This window comes from Saimiri boliviensis, chromosome 19 (assembly GCF_048565385.1).
Source record: "Saimiri boliviensis isolate mSaiBol1 chromosome 19, mSaiBol1.pri, whole genome shotgun sequence".
In the NCBI taxonomy this organism is placed as follows: Eukaryota; Metazoa; Chordata; class Mammalia; order Primates; family Cebidae; genus Saimiri; species Saimiri boliviensis.
Genome location: NC_133467.1, coordinates 38,443,976 through 38,464,055, shown reverse-complemented (window position 1 = coordinate 38,464,055; position 20,080 = coordinate 38,443,976). Strand labels below are relative to the sequence as shown.

General features: G+C 54.8%; 1 protein-coding gene across 7 annotated transcripts; it reads right to left on the bottom strand.

Moving 5' to 3' along the window:
* Nucleotides 1–2,130: 2,130 nt before the first annotated feature.
* On the bottom strand, nucleotides 2,131–19,580 carry CELF3 (CUGBP Elav-like family member 3). 7 transcript variants are annotated; one of them, XM_010329684.2, is made up of 14 exons: nucleotides 19,528–19,580; nucleotides 18,650–18,755; nucleotides 17,319–17,401; nucleotides 12,174–12,222; nucleotides 11,666–11,794; nucleotides 11,384–11,463; nucleotides 10,179–10,322; nucleotides 9,895–10,036; nucleotides 9,546–9,695; nucleotides 9,077–9,142; nucleotides 8,635–8,769; nucleotides 8,237–8,380; nucleotides 7,456–7,593; nucleotides 2,131–5,837 (listed from the first exon to the last, which is right to left on the bottom strand). In XM_010329684.2, exons 4-13 carry the CDS (start codon nucleotides 12,220–12,222, stop codon nucleotides 7,466–7,468), a joined length of 1,167 nt encoding a protein of 388 aa, XP_010327986.1. In that variant the 5' UTR covers nucleotides 17,319–17,401; nucleotides 18,650–18,755; nucleotides 19,528–19,580; the 3' UTR covers nucleotides 2,131–5,837; nucleotides 7,456–7,465. The 7 variants fall into 7 exon arrangements, with proteins under 7 accessions (XP_010327986.1, XP_039315741.1, XP_010327983.1 ...); XM_039459807.2 differs by having other exon boundaries at nucleotides 11,666–11,791; XM_010329681.2 differs by lacking the exon at nucleotides 19,528–19,580 and having other exon boundaries at nucleotides 11,666–11,791; nucleotides 18,650–19,514.
* Nucleotides 19,581–20,080: the final 500 nt, after the last annotated feature.

Below are 20,080 nucleotides of genomic sequence, written 5' to 3'. Positions count from 1 at the left end.
CTTTGGTTTCCTAGACTACAAATCCTTTGGGTTGTGTGGGCAGAAGTGAACAGGGACTTTTGAGATTTGAGTTAGAGTGGTCAGTCTGAAAAGAGGAAGAAACATCTAACTGGTTTTCCCAGGTAACTAGTGGGGCAGTTTTTTGAGGGCAGGGAATGGAGAAGGGTGGGGAAAGAATCCACGGGGGGCCCTTGGTTTGCAGTTCTCTTCCCAGTGGCTCCTTTGAAAACTCCTTCTTCTCCTTCAGATCTCAGAGGTGATTGAGCTTGCCCATCTTATCTGCAAGCTTGCACAAAAATCCTTTGAAGATTGACAGGATTCCTTTCCCAGCCTATGGAGATAGAGCCTGGCAGAGCCCTTGGGACAGATCTCAGCAGTGGTCCCTCCTCCCCACCCCCAGCAACATGTGTATGCTTTTTCAGGTAACTCGGGAAAGTTTTTCTCCTTGGGATCTGGACTGAAAGGAACACATTATGACTATTGAATGTCCAGCACAAAACTAGGTACTCTGGGTGGCCATACTCTCCCCTGTGCTCACACTCCTGAGAACGGTGGTCCTACTGCCTTTTGCTTTTACAGAGGCATGTCAGGTGCTGGGGCCTAATTACCTACTCTCAGGAGTACATGTTCCTCTCTGCATCTTTATTTATGAACTGACTCTGGTCTGAAAAGCTCAGCATTTGTGGTGGGTGAGACATTTTAATTTTTTTTATAAAGCTTCATTTATTATTATTATTTTTACAACTTCCGGCCACATGGTTTTGTTCCCTAATTGATGACCCTTAATCGGTGACCATAAGAGGAAGGACCATTCTGGCATTTTGTTTGGCAGTTTGGGAAGAGACGTTATTCAGGGTCTCATTCATTCACCCATCCGTTAGCTTTGGATATTTAAAATCTAAGAAACACTACTATGCTAGTGGAGGGGGAGAAATGTTGCCTTTCATAAGCAAAGAATCCGTAAAGAAGAAAAAAGTGGAATTCCAGAATCAGAGTTAAGTGGTTAAAGTCAAACATTTATTAGGTATCTGCTACTGGGGATGGGGTGGGGAGATTGTGTGAGATACTGCAGCAGACACAAAAGCAAACATTTCTGCCAGCTTACAGGCTCACAGAAGAAGAAGACACTTGCATATGGCCACGATACACAGCAGTGAAAGGTTTAAGTGTCATGAGGACTAGAAAAGGAAGGAGATAGACCTGTGGATGAGGGCCGCTAAGATTTTCATGAAGAGCATAGTGTGTAAGGTGAACTGTTTTAGCCTGAGAAGAAGGATTTCAGCAAGAAGGCATTCAACAAACGTGTTGAGCCATTATGTGCCAGACACTGTAGTCATTGGGAATGAAAAGACATGGGAGAAAAGGGCCCAGACTTGCCCAAAGAAAGACAATGAAGAGTCCCATTTGGGTATGTGCTGGAATTAAGTGGAAAGTAAGGCTCTGAAGATGGCTGCCCGAGGTGTTCTATTGAAAAAAAAACAGAGAATTTTTGTTTTTGTTAGCTGCAGTTTAGAAAGATTGCTGCTTCAGAACATAGACAGAAGGACCAATTAGGAAATTGATATGATTACTCAGTTAATAAATGTAGGCAGTGATAATTGAAAAGAGGGAAATGATAGGAGAAAGTGGGGAAGTAAAATCTTTAATGATTTAATACCATTGAAATTATGTGAACGTAGTAAAAACTCTTCAGGTTTTATGTCTATGTGACTAGAAGATAGAAATATGAGAGCTGGGACTTTATGGAAGAAAATGTTTTAGCTTTGAACCTATGATGATTTAGATACGGATGGCAAATCCAGTATAGATGTCCAACAGTCATTTCTTAATTTCTTTTTTTTTAATTTTATTTTTTATTTTTAATTTTTTAAATAGAGACGGGGTTTCGCCATGTTGGACAGGCTGGTTCCGATCTCCTGACCTCAAGTGATCCACCCGCCTCAGCCTCCCAAAGTGCTGGGATTACAGGCATGAGCCACCGCGCCTGGCCCATTTCTTATTTTCTAGGCAATGTCTAATGTTTGGAGTACTGTGTAGGGTGACAAGGATACAGTGCTGCACAAAGCACAGCAGGTAGTAAATGTTGGCGAATTAACTTTTAAAAGACAACTCTTTGGCTTCTTGGGAGAACAGATTGTAGGAAAGCAGGAGAAGAAACCAGAGGCAGATGACAGCAGTGTGATACGGACAGTGTTGATGGCTGTGGGGACGCAGAGACACGAGTAAGTAAATCAGCTGAATGCTTTAGAGGTAGACTCAGTGGGGCTTTGCAGTTGGATCGGGGAGGAGACGTGAGAGAAAGGGTGTAATCCAAGTTCTGGCTTGAGCGGGTACATAGTGGTGCTACTTACTAATGATGAAGACTGAGGGAGAAAAAGGAATACCAAAATTGAGTTCGGGACGAAAATTAGGCTAGAAACGTTAGCTCTGGGACTTGGTTTTCATCAAGCAGATGAGAGGATGCGATATACTAAAGGGAAACCAGGTTTATGAGGAGCAAGAAGGAGCTGACTGCTCTGTGAAATAGACTGAAAGGGGCCAGAGACCAAGGGTCGTCTTAGAATCAGGAGCTAGCATCAGGGCTATTCAAGTTACCAGATTTGTAGAAGAGAATGAGGTTTGGCCATGAGTGGGAACTGCTTCCGTAACAAATACCTGAAGCCAAGGCTGTAAAAGGCTTTGAAATTTTAGCAGGAGAATTTAAAGACAAAGGAAATACTGAAAGTCAGAGAGGCTGGCCCTGAGGTCAGCAGGGTGCAACCCGAAGAGATAGAGAAACCTGGTATTACGTTTATGCTTCCAAAGCTTTAAAAATACAGAAAGTGGATGGGACATGTAGAAGGAATTATTTAGGGCTATTTCCCCCCAGCTGTCGTCTCATCACCTTAATCTCCCTAACTGAGGATATATTTCTAAATTTCTGCTTTCATTTCTCCAACTGAAAGGTCCCTTCTATCCCTTCTATTAGTCAGCTCCACTCTTCAGGCTCAAGAAGTTACTTTCCTTCTCTTCCCTTTATGCTGCCATTAACATTTGAACATAACTTGATTATTTTAGAAGAAACAGACAATAAAGGTGGCCATTGGTGTTTCGGGAGGGGCTGCCACACCTCGAGAGGCACTGCCTGAGGTCTGTGAAGATGCCAGGAAGGAGGGGGCTTCTCAGTCCTGTTGCCACCCCCGCCCCCTAGGAGAGAACCCCCCAGGTCAGTGAATCACTCTGGGAGATGGCCTTTAGTCTCAAACCCACCTTCCATCTTTCTATCCTAAATTGAGGCAGCTCTTGGGGAAATTTATAGATATTAATCTGCAGGGCTGACTCCTGTCCCCCTTGCTACACAGGCTTTTCCTCATCTCTGAGCATCTGAGCACACGCACACACAATTACAGCTCTGTGTCATTGAGACTTCAGATGCTGTCTACTTGGCTAAAAATACCGGCTGGACTCTTCTCCTTTGTAAGGCCCCATTTCTGATCTTTACCAATCCAAAAGACACTGCCCCCCCCCACACACACAAACAATGTCCAACAATACATATATATCTGCATAGTATTTCACATTTTGTTTCTCTTTTTAACTATTCTAAGTTTGAGTCCATTAAGAGAAGTAGAAGTACAGAGCAGGGATCTGGGGGTGAGTTGGGATTTACTGTTGTGCCTTCACAGAATTCTGGCCTGAGGCCAGATCAGAGCTGGAAGTTAAGCAAGTTTATAAGAAGGGACATACTAAGGGTGGGGTAGCAGCCCAGAAGCACATGTGCTATGAAGTCAAAGACAACACCTGTGTGATCCTAAATCTGCCCTAAAGCAGCTCACAGAGAAGAATCTGGGAAGTAGAGGGACCTTAGGGCTTGTGCAGTCCACCCTCTACCTGAGGACTCACTGCTAAGCCTGCTTGCTACTTCTTGGGATCTTTGCCTCAGGTCAAAGAACAGGTAAGAAGAGAAAATCATGGGCTTTGGAGTCTTAACTGGGTTCAACTCCTACAGCTGTGCCTTACTGGCTTCGTGACTCCAGGTAAGTTAGTTAACCTTCCAAGCCTCCTTTTCCCGTCTATAAAATTATTTCCTACCTAGGCTGGGCATGGTGGATCATGCCTGTAATCCCAGCAATTTGGGAGGCCAAGGTGAGGTTTGCTTGAGGACAGGGGTTCAAGTCCAGGCTGGGCAACACGGCGAGTCCCTGTCTCCAAGAAAAACATTTTTTAAAATTAGCTGGGCATGATGGCACACACCTATAGTCCTCACTACTTGGGAGTTAGGAGGATCACCTGAGGCAGGAGTTTGAGGCAAAGTGAGCTATGAATTACTGTCACACTCCAGCCTGAGTGACAGAATGAGACCCTGTCTCAAAATAAATAAAGGAAACTATATCCTGCCTCACGGGGTTGTTGGGTGGTAAAATGAAGAAATGCACAATAAGGGCCTGGAACAGAATCACATGTGGAGCAGTGGTTAGTAAATGGTGGTGTTACAACTGGCTCCCAGTATCCACACTGGCCTCTGCAGAAATGGAGGTCCAGACATGAGACTGCAAGTCCTCCGCCTTCAGAGGGACAGGGCTAGATACAGAGGAGAGCCCTGGACAGAGGAGATCTCCTTGTGCCCAACTCTGCAGGACATTCCAGAATTAAGCCCCAAAGAAGGGCTGCAGGATAGGATCATGAAGCCATGAGCAAGGCCTGGATACTGCTCTAAAGCAAGGGCCCAGCCTTCCCTAATGGAATTTTCTCTCTCAAACCTCATTCTCTACCTCCCTCCCACTTCCCAGTGTGGGTAGGGAAAAGTCCCCTACCCTCAACCTTCCAAGACTCTTATTTGATGCTTTTAAACTTTTTTCTTTATTTAGACAGAAAAGACCAACTCTTTAAAAGTAAAATGCAATAAATAAATAAGTTAAGCATAGAGAACTGTCTGAAACTGACTCCCCGGTCTCCCCTTACCACTCCCACCCCCACCCCATTTTCTTTTCCCTAAAACCTCTTTCTAAAGAAAATGATCAGGTAATAAACCCCTTTACCCCTCCCCACACCCCTCCTCCCAATACCCGATTACCCCCCAAAGCAAAGGGAGAAATTAAGAGAGAGAGAAAAAAATCCAAGGGCAACATTGTCTAAACTCCCAGAAAGAGAGATGGCAGCGTCCGGGCCAGGCCGGGCGGGCTGGATAACGCACGGGTGGTAGTGGTATTTACACGGAGGGAACCAGCAGAGACTGTAAACATTTTTAGGGGTTCAGGGAAAGGTCTTTTCCTCGTGAAAGGAGGAGGGTCTCTGTGGCTGACTGGCAGAGAGGCAGCCCTCAGGGCTCCCCCACACCCTCCTTAGAGGGGGCCCTTGGGGGAGGCAGTGAGTTTTAGGGCTGGGAGCCCAGCAGTCAGGGATATCCTACCTCTAAGCTAAGGGTGGAGGGGAGTGAGAGCCAGCTTCCAAGAAACCCCTAGTGTGGGGAAGAGGCTGGGGTGAAGGTGGGCTGGGAGTGTGTGGCAGGCACCTGCAGCTCTCCCGAGGCCTGCACGGGTAGAACAGGCCCACTGGTGGGGGAGGCAAGTACAAATGCCGGGCACAGAAGGCCTGTCACAGGAGCCCAGCAGAAGGCAGGTACCCCGGAACCTTCAAGCCTGTTCCTCGCTCCCTCACAAAGGCCAAAAGGGCACCTAGGAGGAAGCCGGCCCTTCAGAGAGGCAAGGGGTGGGAGGGGCTGGTGTCTTGTGCCCCTCAGGGCCACGAAGCAGCGTTTGCCCCAGAGCCCAGTCAAGGCCCTGGGCAGGTGTGCAGAGAGGGCCGGGGCCAGTCGTGGGAAGAGGGTGTGAGGCGCCCCTTCCTCTGGATCTCCAGACCTGTGAAGGAAGAAACACGGGTGAAGCATGGGTAAGAGACCACCGATGCAGGTCACAGGTTCTGGGGGAGGGGAGGACTCTGGGGTGGGTGACAGCATCTAGGATGGGGCTGCCTGAGGAAGGCAGGTCGTCGGGAAGGCCTCAGTCCAAACCATCTGCCCGCACCCCCCAGCCATGAGAGCAGGGACAGAGGAACAGGAGAGAAGGGGCGAACCACAGAGGAAACCAGAGGATATCAGGAAGGAAATAGTCAAACAGCCCGTGAGAAAAGTAAAGACGGTAGGGGGAGAGGCAGAGATGACAACAGACAGGCAGGCAGAGAAATGGAGAGAGAGACCGAGAAGGGGGTGCATGTGAGAGGCAGACACCTGGAGAAAGAAAGGGAGCATCCGCAGAGAAGGCCAGGGTGGAGCCTAGGTCAGGGCTCAGGGGTAGAGTCTCACGGGGTGAGAGCACCCCCAGCCCCCAGGTAGTGCTCTCATTCCTTTTTGGAAAGGAACACAGAAAGCAAGAGAGAAATGCATAGAACACAGACCACAGTCACCAACCACTGCAGACCAAGCACGTCCCGCGAGCTGCCCCCGGCCCTGACCTTGGGCTTGGGGGTGCTTCCCTCCGCGGCCCCTCCCCAAATAACAGACAATCGGCTCCAAAGACAACACGCTCGTTCCATGCAACTTACAGGGGCCCGGAGCAGGGGTCCGGGGATGGGGGCTTCGGCCGACAATGGACACGGGCCCTGGGCTGGGGGGGCCCCCAGGGTGGGGGGAGTTAAGCAGCCAGGATTGGGGGGGAAAGGGGAGAAACAGAAAATGTGGGTATTTTTCTTGGGTTGTGTGTTTTCAAGGGTTTGGTCCGAAGGAGATTAAACAGTGTGAAAGTAACCAAGGCTTCCAGCTTTGTGGCTATGAGGTTGAGGTGGAGGCCAGCAATGGGGTGGAGGGACCTGGTAGGTAAACTTCACAGGCAGCGTGACATTTCAGCCTCTTCCACCTAAACCAGAGCGACTCCCAAGAGGCCTGGAAATGGGCTCCCCCAGTCTGTCCTGTGCACTCTGCTGCCCCATGGGTCTGCTGCTACATGGGAAAAATCACCTGCAGTCCAGGGCAACAAGGGCCAGATGTCCTTACTTTTCAGGACAACAGAGATTCTAGGACCAAGAATTCTAGGGCCCTCTGGCACTCTCCACCAGCCCCGTTAATCCTCCAGTCCTGTTCCCCTAATTCCACTCCAACCCGAAGGAAAGCCAGAGACACACAGAGACATGGACACTGACCAGACGAACAAGACCGGATATTGTGGAAGGTCCAGGGAGTGGACACAGATACAGACAAAGACTTGGCTCTTTCTGGGGTCACAGGGTGTGTGTGTGTGTGTGTTTGTGTGTGTGTGTGTGTGTGTGTGTGTGTGTCAGAGAGAGAGAGAGAGAGAGAGAGAGAGAGAGAGAAAGAGTGACTCAGATTATTGAAAAACAGCTGAGAGAGCTGCCCCAATCCCCTGCTTCAAGTGCTTAGAGTCAAGGGTGGGTTGGGCTTCCTGAGGTTGGAGAGTCGGATCGAGGGCCCTGGCTGCAGTGTGGAGCTGGGGAAGGAGGCCACAACAGAGGCGCGGGACCCACCTGGGGGCCCTCAGTAGGGCCGGTTGGCATCCTTAGGCCGCTTTAGCTGGACTTTGAGGCGCTTCATGCCGATCTGGAAGCCATTCATGGCCTGGATGGCAGCCTGGGCACTGGCTGGATTGTCGAAACTCACAAAGCCTGAGGTGAGAGGGGCATAAGGCCCGGCCCAGCCCCATCTTGCTCTCCTGTGCTTAGGAGACCTCCAGCACCACCCTATGTCTCCCAAGTGTCCCCCAAATGCCTAGAAAGCTGCCTGCCACAGAGCAGCATGCTGTAGAAATTCAATTGACGTTGAATGGATTAATCCAATCCAGCCGCTGACACTACCACGTGCCTCCCAGCATTCTGTGTTGGTGACCCCTTCCTTGGCCTGGATAGCTCTGAGCCTGCCCTTTGAAAACAGCCACTTCCAGACCCTAAATGGCTTCTGAAGCAGGCAACATTCCCTTTTCCCCTGAGGCAGCCTTTCAAATATGCGAAGGCGCTAAAACCTACTCCCTAAGCGCCCCCTTTGAAAACGAAACACCCCCAGACCACGAGCCTATTTCAGACCTTGTAGGGCATGAATTTGGCCAGTTTTTAAGGGAAAAGATGAAGGAAGACGAGATGGGCCTGGGCAACAGCTGGTGTGAGATGTTGGGTGTGTCAAATGGTTCTTTTGTACTCTTGGATAATCAGGATTTCAAATACTGGGTCCACAGTGACCATAAATGCCTTCACATGTGTTAGACCTTCCCCCGATGGGGAATTCGGCAAAAGATGGGCCATATCTTGTTCTTACCAAAACATTTGCTCTGATTGGTGGCCCGGTCAACAAAGACTTTGGCTGAGATGACGTGGCCAAAGGGGACAAACATCTGGAGGATCTCTGAGTCAGTGAACTCCTGGGGCAGGTGGTAGATGAAGATGTTGCAGCCATCAGGGCCTGGGTGGCAGCAGAGATGGAAGAGCTCAGTGCCTGGGAGGCACATACTCCAGGAGCACAGGTCCCGGGGAAAGCAGATCCTGGGAAGGCCCTCCAGTCCCAATCCCCCGACAGTGTGGACCAAGGCTCCAGCCACCCCCTCCCCACTTGCTTTCATCCCAACACGGGCCAAGAGCTGGGCTCAGGGCAGGGCAGTAGGGAGTCCCCGAGCCCATAACAAGGGCATTCCCGTCTCCCAAGGCCCCAGCCAGCACCTTCTCTTTGCTGCTGCTGTTGCTGCTGCTGCTGCTGCTGCTGCTGTTGAGGGGGTGGTGGGGGCTGCTGAGTGACCAGGGCTGGGGGCTGCGGGAATGCAGGCGCAACCAGGCTATAGGCTGCTGGGTAGGCTGCTGGGGTGGGGAGAACAGAGAGGGCTGATGGAGCTTCCCTGACTCCTGGGCCCTCCCAGCCCATCCTGTCTCCCTTCCCCTGGCCCAGGCCAGTGGCACCTGCAGGGCTGAGAATTTGTCGGGGAAGGAGCTGCCTCAGACCCCTGGATGTGCCACCCTTAAAGATCCCTCCTCACAGTTGACCTTGTCAGTAAAGCCTGAAGAGGGTGACTGGCAGGGAGCCAAGAAGCCCACACCCAGTTACTGGGCCGCTTTCCCTCCTGCTTCCTCTCCCACCTGAGCAGGGGCCTGGGCAGGGGCACCTCACCTGTGTAGTGCTGCATCCCCGCGTAGGCCTGCTGCAGGGGGTCCACGGAGGCCGCGGGGCTCTGGGCTGGGGAGAGCAGCACAGACCGTGAGCATGGGCCTGGCACACAGTGGGAGCCCCCAGGGCTTTTCTGGGCCGAGACCAGGCAGGTGAGGAGCAGAGCTTCTCTGGGCATGGAGTATGAAGTGAGAAGGTGGAAATGCACAAAGCAGTGGGAAGAGGGGCAAGAGCCCAGCATTAGGAAGACTTGAGTCTGACTGCCTTGCAACCCTGGACAGGTTGCTTCACTGCTCTATACCTCAGCTTCCTGGTGGAGCCCAACAGGAACAATCATCCCCGCCAGGATGGACAGGGCAGGAGGAAGCATCTGTAACCCCCAAAACTGGGAGGGAAGGTGTGTCGTGTCTCCCCAGTGGGAATGGTGGCTTGGTTGGTTGCTGGGACGGGGTGGGCAGGCAGAGAGTCCCACCTGGGTAGGGATGGACCCCGTTGGGATACAGAGCGTCAGGGGCAGGCTGCCCAGTGGGCTGGGTGGGCACTGGGCTGTAGCCGTTGACACCCAGGGCAGCCGGAATGGCAGAGACAGGCGTGGCAGCGATGGCAGGAGGGGTGCTGGTTCCTGGGGAGGAGAAAGCGATAGAGACAGAGCAGAGGAGCAGACACACACACAGGCAGAGGACCAGTCAGCAAGTCAGCAGGCAGAAGGGAGGAAGCAGGGACTCTGACCCCTGAGTCCCTCCCAGACCCCGAGGCTTCCCTGTGCCCCTCCCCGCTCCTACCATGCTTAGCACCCTTGCCCGGCCTTGCTGAAGCCATACCTGAGGATGGGGTGATGGGGGTGGCGATGAGGCCATTGGCATTGATGGCAGCCATGTGCTGCATCTGCACGGCAGCCATGGTGGCCATGGGGCTGAGGTAGGCACTGTGAGCCGCTACCAGGGCCGCCTGCTGCTGCATCAGCTGGTGGGAGGGGAGAGGAGAGTGGGGCAGGCCCCCGGTACCCCTTCACCTGCTCCCTCCCAAACCTGGACCTTCGCATAGGGAGGGTGGGAGCAAGATACAGGGGTCAGGAGGGCCAGCCTGGCATCAGGGGCATGCTCACGGCCTGGGTGTAGGCGCTGTAGGCTCCAAACTGGAGGGCGATGGGGCTGAACATGCCCAGCTGGGTGGCCACCTGCTGCATGCGGCGGAGACCTCGCTCCTTCTCGGTGTCAGCAAACTTCACCACCAGGCTGGACGAGGCACCCTGGGCCCAGGCCCACATGCAGATCAGAGGCGCAGGCAGGGTCTCTCCTCAGGACCTCTCCTCCATCCCACCCCCTGGCATGGCTTGGCCTCTCTGAGAGGGCAGCCGCCATTTTGCATATGACAGATGGAGAGATTTTAATCCCACCCTCTCTCTGTGGTAGGATATGCAAGAGGCTAGAAGAAAAACGAGGTCTGTGAAGGCACGTGGCTTGCAAAGTGAAAGGCCTGCTGGAATGTAAAGGGCACCATTGGCTTCTCTGTGAGGACTCTGAACTGGAAATCATCCCCACCGTGGGTGGCTGCAGCAAATGTTTCATCTCAGGTTCGTCTTCCCTTGCAGCTGCCCTGCGTGCCTGACCACGGCTCCTGCCCCGGCATCCCACTCCTCATGGTGTGCCTCAAATCTTAGTACTAGTCTGAGCTGAATAGAAACCAAATTGGAGCATTTGCTCCAATGGTAGAATCCCGGAATCTCGAAGCTGGAAGGGGCATAGGGTCATTGGACACAGTTTTCTACCCAATGCTGTGTCCCCTCAAAGTCCCTGTGAAATGCTTGCCCAGCCTTTGCTGAAGAGCTGTGAGTTATGGGAAATGCATAGCCTTCTGAGCCATCCAGTTCAAATTTAGAGGTGGGCTCTGCTGGGGTCACTGACCTAGAGTGGTCACTGACCTAACGCTGCTGTGCAGGGGCAAGGAAGAAGGGGTGCACGTGGGGCCTCTAAGCAAGCATCCTGGTGCCCCAGCAGATGAGGGTGGGGGCTCTGGGAAGGCTGGAGAAGAGATGGGGTGAAGGGAGGGCTGGGGAATGGAGCAGGCAGGAGAGGGATGTGAGGGAATTTGGCTGAAGGTGGAGGTGGGGAATAGGGGAAGAGGGGGAGGTGGGAAAATGTCATTTGAAATGTGAGGGTGTTCCTTCCTAGGCAGCTTAGTTCTTCTGCCAGAACATCCTTTCCAATAAATTCGAATAGCCCATCCTGAGTGGACTCCTCCTCTGGGCCAGGGCCTGGCAGGTGGGCGGGGTAGGAAGTAGAGGCCAGGGGGTAGGCGAGCGGGACTCACTGGCAGGGTCCGGCTGCTGTGAAGGGTGTTGATGGCCGCCTGGGCCTCTGCGTGGGTCTGGAACTTCACGAAGGCGCAGCCTGGAGAGGTTGAGATGGAGGAGGGGAGGGGTAAGCGCCCATCCCCGTGGGTCCCCTCGGTGGAACCCCATGCTCAGGGAGCCATGGGAGCGGAACAGGAACGGGAAAGACCCGGTGGGGAAGGGGCAGTGGGCGGCTACCTTTGCTGATGGCGGAATGGGAAGCGGAAGGGCCAGGTGGGGAAGGGGCAGTGGGCGGCTACCTTTGCTGGTGCCGTCTGGCCCCCGGAGCACAGTGCACTCGTCTATGGTCCCGAAGGGCTCGAACATCTTGCGGACATCCTCATCTGTCTGCTGCTTCCCTAGCATCCCCACAAAGAGCTTCCGGTCTTCTGGGGGGTAGGGCACAGGAGGAGGGCATGTTCGGGGCCTCCCGGCTGCCTTCCCAGCCCTTCTCCTTCCGCCCTTCCCTGGAGCTCCTAACACTACTTTCATCACCCTAGGGGCCGGTGGCTCTAGGGTGTGAAGGGGCTGATGGTTGGAGAATGGGGTACAGTTACAGAGGGTGCTCATCCCAGCTCTGAAGAACTTGCACTCCAACCTGGGCTTCAGTTTGGACATCTCTACCCCCCAGATCTCACCCCCTCTGACCACACTGACTCTTCAGAGCCATCAGGCTTTCTCCCTCAAGAAAGGCTACCCCTTGACGACTCCAGGCCTTGGGCCCGGGGGTGGGAGGAGAGGGACAGAGTCCAAAGACATAGAACCTACCTCCTCGGTTCTCGCTGTCGGCTGGCTTGACCTGGATCGGCCTGTTCATCTGAAGGAGAGAAGAGAAGGCAGCTGCTGGGGACCTCCTCTGAACACCCAAGAGCCCTTCCAGGCCAGGCCCTGCAGAGAGACTAGTGGGGCAAGCCCCAGGCCCTCTAAGTTTCTGATGGGAAGGAAGGGACAGGGCCTAATATTGTTCAGGATTAGGGCCTGAGGGGATCAGAGGCGCAGAGAGAGAATGTGGAGGGAGATGCTCATGGGCACAGCTCCAGGCTCAGGTGGGGCTTCTGGTGACTTAGCCAGGGATGGGTGCTGCTCTCCTGAGTGGGAGGAGGGGGCCTGGGCATAGGACCCAGGGTCTGAGAGAGAGAGCCCGACCAAGGGGTGATTTAATAAGAATTGCCTCAATCCTACAAAGTGGGCACAACAGAGGCCACTCTGTGAAGAAGCCCCAAGGAGGACTGGAGACTGAGGGAAACCCCACAGAGGCCCGGACTTCCTTCCGACCCCTAGAGGTGTGTCTGCCTCTCTTTCTGCCCCCCTATACCCCTTGACCCCAGGGGGAAGGCACTCGGGCAGCACAAAGGGAGCAGATGCCCAGTCTCCGTGGCAACGGGAGAATGCGCACCATGGCAACCGCCCACTCAGCCTGATTTATCCGTCCCCGTCGCCCTGGCGACCGTGGTGACGTCATCACTTCTGCTGCTCCACACACCCAGAGAAGGAGTGGGGTGGGGGGTAGGAACAGGGTATGCTGGGGGTGGAGGATTTGGTGGGGGCTGGGAGGTGGGGGAGGGGCCCAGAAAAGCTTCCTGATTCTGGAGGGAGGCTCTCGGCGCAGGCCCTGCAGGGACCATCCCATCCCTTCTGCCTCCTCCGGAGCAAATCCTTGGTGTCTGGAGGGCTCTAAAGGAGGAGTTGCTGTCCCGTGCTCTTTCACAATTTACCCTGTGCACGGAAGTCCTCCAGAGCTCTAACCTCTCCCCGACCCCTGCAGTATCTCCCTTTGTTCAGTCTTCAGTGGAAATGGAGAAATTCCTAGTTCCATTCTCCATGTTCTTGTCTGGTGAGAGGACTTGGAAATTACTCCTGCAGGTTGATTTTCTTAACCAGGGTGGGGAGTATTATAGGAACTGGAGAAAGAGGAGAAGGACTTAGTATTTAATGTCTGAAAATATTTTGCTCTTGAGGACTCTGACAGCTGGAACCACACCTGGTTGCCCCACTCATCTGATCGTGGGGCAGTAGTTCCAGTGACCAAAAAAATTAAACCATCCATTTACATCCTGAGGGTGAGGCTAGAGATATCCTCAGGAAAGGCACTGGACGGGGAGTCAGGAGACCTGAGTTTGAGGACTACCCTGCCCTGCCATGCCACTTGCTAGCTGGGCGACCCTGGACAAGCTGCTTGTCCCCTCAGGGCCTCTGCTTCTCCATCTGTAAAACAAGGGGATGGGCCAGGCGATGTCTACTCAGGTTCCCGTCAGCTCCAGGGCTCCAGCATGTGGAGATCCTGTGTGTGGCATCACTTAGTGCCAAGAAGTGCAGAGGCCACCGTTGGCCCTGCCCCTTCTCACCCTGGATCCTCACCCAGTGTTGCATCACACCAGTCAGTCTGGCCGATTCCACCAGTTAGGTATTCCCCGCCTCGGACCAAATCGAAGCCCCACCTCAACTGACACCCCTTTCCAAGGGCCCCACCACCGCAAATCTCTGGATCTGAGAGCAGCTGGTGGGGAGGGAGGGTAACAGTCACACAAATCCTCCAGCCAATCTGCCCCCAGCTTTATCGCCCGTCAATCTGGGATTATCCCATTCGAGGCTCAATCTCCTTAGGCGTGTGTGTGCATGTGCGCGTGCGCAGGCAAAGCTTGGGGCCAGACGCTCGGGGTGCACGGGCTTTCACCTCCTTCTCTCCTGTGCTCCAGCCAAAGCTCTCAGGAAATTCCCTCATGGGCACCTCCGCAGCCAGGCACTCATCCCTACCCACACCCCACAAGAAGCAGAATCAGAACCAGGGTTGCAGGATTCTTATACTTGGTGCTGGCCCCTTCCCAGCAGGCCTGGGGATTTGCTGTTCTAGATGGAGATGGGAACCTGGGACCCAGAGAGAAAGGATGCAGTTCCCTCCCAGCATAGGCACTCAGGCACAAAAAGAGCATCTCGAGAAATACCCACCGTGGATGTGGATTCTCACAAAGAGACACACAAGTGTACAGACCACCGCAAGGACTATGCTGACAGCAGGCTCCCCTGACACCCTCACAGACAGGACCCTTGGCACCCCAGTGTCCCATTCCCAGCCTCCTTCTTTTGTGGCCTGGCACTTCCTGCGGGGAGCTCAGGCTTTGTTAGCTCAGCTCGGGCACACCTGCCCCCTCCCCTGAGTCCGGCTGTGCCCTGTTTACCTGGCAACCAGCCTCAGCGCCTCTCCTCCCTAGCTACTACCCACCAGGTGACAAGCCCTCCCTCGGGCCTCCCAAAGAAGAAGGGACTATTTATACCCAAACCAGTATCGCTGAGCTACTCCACCATGGTCACTTTTAAGGCCCTCATCTTTCTCGCCAATAGTAAAAACCCCACTTCCAAGAAGAGCTCACGGTTCTCACAAAATCCAATTCTTTTGAGGGTATAGGCTGGGGTCCTGCCACTCCTGGCTCCACACTTGTTCTGGGTGTCCCAGACCACTCACAGGCCCTCTCCATGGGCCAGAATCCAACTTCCTGACTGCAGGCAGACAGGGAAGGCCTGTGTCCCCCAAATAGGATCTTGGTTCAGGGTGAAGAGGGAAGAGCTGGACAGAGGGCAACCCTCACTCCACCACCTCCAGGAGGCCACACCCTGCTCACAGGACAAGTTCAGGGACCTGCGGCAGAGCCACTCCTGGGAGTTTTAGGGGAGAGAACAGGAAATGGGCTCAACAGCTATAGGCCCAGCCCCCACGCTTTTTCTCTCTGCAGCCCAATATATCACCCTAGCATTGTGGTGCCTCCTAGATTTTGGGGTGACAGAGATGGGGAGCAAGGAGAGGGGGCTAAATGTCTCCCATTAGAAAAAAAAACATGCAGTAGGAAAGCGTGGAGACTAAACACAGGAAGAACATAATTATGCAGTAGCTGGCACACTGCACACACGTGTGTGCACACACATGCATTCACACGCACGTGCAAACACACTGAGGGGGGAATGCAGGTGGCAGGAGACAACTTGGGGGAGACAAAGGGTCACAGACGTCCCCACAACTGCCCTGGGTCTGCTCCTTCAAACCCCTTGGATGGGGGTCCCTCTTGGAGGATGGACCCCTCATGTGTCCTACTGGAAGCTCTGTTAGGTCCTTCTGGATTCTGTCCCCTGGGGCAAGGGCCAAAGTGGAGAATTCAGTGTCACCTGGGAACTCTGGAGAAGGGCTAGACAATCATTAACTGGGGTGCCCTTCTTCCTCACCCCCACCCTGGGTTGGACTTCCTCAAGAAGAGCAGGCCGCGGCTCTCCACACCCAGGATGGAGCTCTGCGTGAGCTGCCAGGGTAGATGCCTGCAGCTGGCACACATGGCCCTTGGGGCTCATGCCCATCCCCAGGCTGTCTCTCATCCATGTCCCCACTCCCGTCCTCTCTACCTTTTCCTCTGACCCTCTCTCATTTCTGCAGGGGTTCCAAGACGGAGACAACAGAGAAAGACAAACAGCAATGGAGATGAAAACGGTTGATTTGTGAGGGGCCTCCACAGAGGAAAGCAGGGAAGGCAATTTGGGACTGGATGGGGACCAGTCTTCCCAGGGATGCATGTGCCCTCACCCCACACATCTGACCTGTCAGGAGCTCACGTGCCTTTGCGCACAAACACACGCTCGCCTTGGATCCTGTAGCCTGCTCACACACATGCACCAGCTCTTAACCCTGGCTGTGGCAGGCAATGGCTATACTTGCCAGCAGCTGGGGTAAGACCATTGGGGGTGGAGGTGTTGGTGGATTTGCCGCTGTTGGCTTTGCTTTCCTAGCAGTACTCAAAGGTTGAGGCCACAGAAGGGCCGGGGGGTGGACTTCGAAGTTGGGTTGGTTGCAGCGGTTCTAATTTTCCCAGGTCCCCACCCACCCTTTCCCCATCTGTTTTGTCTATTTCCCTCTTAGAAAGAGATGGGTAAGCAGCAGCATTCTCCACTTCCCATGTGGGAGGAGTAGAGGCTGGGACAGATGTGTCTCTGGCACCCAGACCCTGCTGAGCAAATGTTTGCTGAAGGTGGGGACGGAGTTAGGTCGCAGGAAGGCACTTGCTGGGGATTTACAGTCTGGGAGAAAGCATAGCAGACAGAGAGCAAAGGGAGTGGGGGCATCCTTTCCCCCCAGCTTCTGTGACTGGGGGAGGGGGACAGTCCAGGGTTCTTTCTTCCTGCCCTCAGTTGCCAGCCCAGGCTTGGGACAGTCAGCAAGGCTGGCTGGGAAGAAGAAGACACAAAGAGATAGGATCTTGCAGGAGACGGGCCACCTCCGAGGCCCTGGGCATACTTGGTGGCATCAGGCCTGATCCTTTACAACGTCTGTCCTTGCCCTTGCCAGCTACTCCCAGGCCTACCTCCAGCCCAGACCTGCTCAGGCCCTGCTCTGCCCTGATGCTCTGTGGCTCTGTTCCTGGGGCTCTTCCTGGGAGACAGAAAGGAGCCTGTCCGAGCTCAAGAACCAGCACCGAGATGCCAATCTAGTCAGCACCAGCCGCCTGTTCTCAAGTTGCAGGCACTCCTCCCTCATCTCATAGCCAACCAGGTTGCCTTTCCAGAGTGACAAAAAAGTGCCTGGGTGCCTGCTGCTCACCCTGAGCCACACTTGGTATCCAGAGACTTTTCCCCACACCTTCCAACCAGCAAGTCCTCCCTCTAGTGTAGCCTCATGGACAGGGTGGGAACTGGGGAAGGGGCATCATCTGCTCCTGGCAAAAGTCGCGTTTACTCCATTAATCGCTGCTTTCCTTCTCTCTGGGTAACAAGAAATACATGCGTCTACAGCAAGAAAGACGGATGCTAGAGCGAGAGGAGGACTTCCTGGTGACGAGAGGAGGTGGAAAATATACTCAGTGTCTTGGGAGGGTGGTGAGCCTCCTGCCACTTCCATGGCCCTTCCCAGCCCGCGGCCCTGCAAAGGGTGGGACTCACCCCTGGAAGCGTCTTCTGTTCGTGCAGGGCGCTCTGGGCCTTCAGGGCTGAATCCCGGGCACAGTATGTCAGGAAGGCACATCCTGAGGAGGGGCAGGGGCAGAGACACATGGTGGGGGGGTGAGTTCTCCATCTCCCCTCTCTGAAAGGCTCCCTTCCAAAGACTGAGGACTGGGAAGCTTTCCCTTCTTGTCGTCTTCTGCCTGCTGGGGTGGGGAGGTGTCTCCAAGGGGTAGACACACTGCCCCAGAAGTGAGGCAGACACCGGAGGCCTAAATACGGGTGGTGATGGAAGAGGGAGGACACTTGGGCTGTCAGGAGATGGGCTTTGTGTGGGGAGAGGAGAAGGGGCATGTGACCGCCAGACAAGTACCAGTAATGTGACTTTCTCTCCTGCTGAGCTGCTCTCCTTTCCCTCTCTCCCTCACCTCCACCTCCCTCCATCTTGGTCACCATCATCCCTCTCTTCCCCCATTTTCCCCATTTCCTCAGTTCTCCCCCACTCCCACATAGGCAGGTGGAGGGTGGAGAGTAAAATAGAGAAGGGAAGGGAAGAGAAGTTAGCCACACAAGTGCTGCTTCCCTGTGCCAGGTGGAGGGGGAGCTAATGTGGCCCCTGGGATCCCTGGTGCATGGAGATCTCCAAGTGCTGACACCGACCGCCCCCCCAACCCCCTGCTTCTTAGCCACATGGCCCGGCCCTCCGCCCTCCGCCCTCGGCCCTCCCTCGGATAGGCCTGAGGAGCACCCTCCCTTTTTCCTCACTCTCTTAACTTCCTAAGCCTCCCACACTTTCCAGATCGTTAGCAATCTCCAGCCTTCATGCTGCTCTTCCTAGTCCCTCTCTCCAGTCCCCTCTCTCCCTGCCCAGTCCAGCTCCATGCTTCCCACGTTGAGCACCTGACCCTGGGTCTTGACCCCCATCCCAATATTATCCAGGGCTGCTCAGATTCTCAGTCTTGCCACACACACACACACACCCCTGCCCAGCATCTTATCTCCCAAACCAGCTCTCTTGTCCCTCCGTTCTTTCTTGAGTTCATCCCACACGACATCAACACCGCCCCCCCCCCCGCCACCATGTCTGGGATCCACATCTTTGCAGCCCTCCTGACAACTCTTCACCCAAAAGAGGCCCTCCTTAGTCCTTCACCCGGGTTTCCTGATCACTCTAGCTGAGTTCTTTTTCAGCTCCTCCATCCACTTTCCCCTAGCCTTGAACTCTTCTCCTTCCACGTCAGCCCTTCCCAGCCACTCCACCCCTCCAGCCTAGTTTTCCCCACCCCCAGCCTCCCAGCCCACCCCAGCCTCTCAGCCTGCCTGACCCTCACCCTTGTGCAGCCCGGTGTACTTGTCCTTGATGACAGTCAGCTCGAAGATCCGACCAAACTGTTCGAAGATGGGCTTCAGGTCCTTCTCCTCCAGATGCCTCGGGATCTGCCCCACAAACAGCTTGATGGCATCCGGCTCCTTCATTGAGGCGGCCCAGGAGGAGGGGCCGAGGGGAGCAGGGAGAGGCCCAAAGGCCAAGGGGAGCTGCCCAGCAAGGAGACAAGTGGTGGGGGCCGGGGGCCCAGCCAGGGCTGGCTTTCCCTTTGGCCCCCAACCACGCTGCTGAGCAGAGGGGCGGCTCTTCACACAAAGGAGGCCCAGGGAGTTGAGGCTAGGGGTCAGGGGTCTAGGCAGATGCTGTCATGCCACCAGGGGGCATAGCCCAAACAAATGATCTCCCTCCCAGAGATCTGGCAAATGTCCCAGGATGGGGGTGAGTGTGGCCAAGACCTGGAGGGTGAGGTGGTAGCCTGGGCGCTGGGGCTTAGAGAGCTGGGAACTGGGAGTTGAGATGGGAGCTGGAGGCGGGGAAAGGGCCTGAGGAGGGTGATGGGGAGGAGGCTGAGGGGTTAAGGGGCCTGCTATGGTTGCCAGCAGCGTCAGTGACGGGGGCCCACTCCTGATGTGGGGCAGGTGAATCTCTCGTTGGCTTCCCTGGGGAGGACACCTCCCCTGTGGCGGATCCTTCTGCTGGGTCCGAAGATCCCTGATGCCAGATGCTTGATCTCTGATGGCGGCAGGGCTCCAGGGGTCCCTTTTGCCCTGCCGCCCCCCTTCAGGTCCTCCCCTCAGCCCCCCTCCCACCCCCACCCCGGTCCCCGGGCCTGGGCTGCTGCCGGCTGCTCCCGCCGCTGGGGCTGCCTGCTTTCCCGGTCACCTGGGTCCCGGAGCTCTGCTCTCCGGCCGCGCTCTCCTCAACAAAAACCTCCCCCCTCCACACCCCCCTCCCCACTCCCACCTCCTTTCCCCTGACATCAGTGATGTCAGTCTCAGGGGTCGAATACAAATTCTCTACCCTAGAGAGGGACGCACAATCCAGGCAAGAGCCACGCCCTCTTTCTATCGCCATCCTTCCTGACTCCCTTCCCGCCCCCAGAAGAGCAGCTGGTCCTGTTGATAATAACCCTTCCCCCATCTTACTCCCCAGTCAGGAGTTGGGCAAAGCACTGAGATGGAGAATTTATAGAGGAACCCTAAAGTGGGGTCCATTGTTCCGGGGGCTGGAGCTGTCCCCGGTGCTGGAAGACTCGGGAGATGGGGGTTGGGGGGAAAGAGGGGAGCCCGGCATCTGGGGAGCCCCGAGAGTAAAGAGTCAAGGAAATAAGTCAGGGGAAAGAAAATGGGATAGGACGGTTGGGCAGGCTGAAGGGGAAGGAGGTGTAGATGGAGAGGGAAACGGGTCGCAGAGTCTGGGGGAAAAAGAAAAAAAT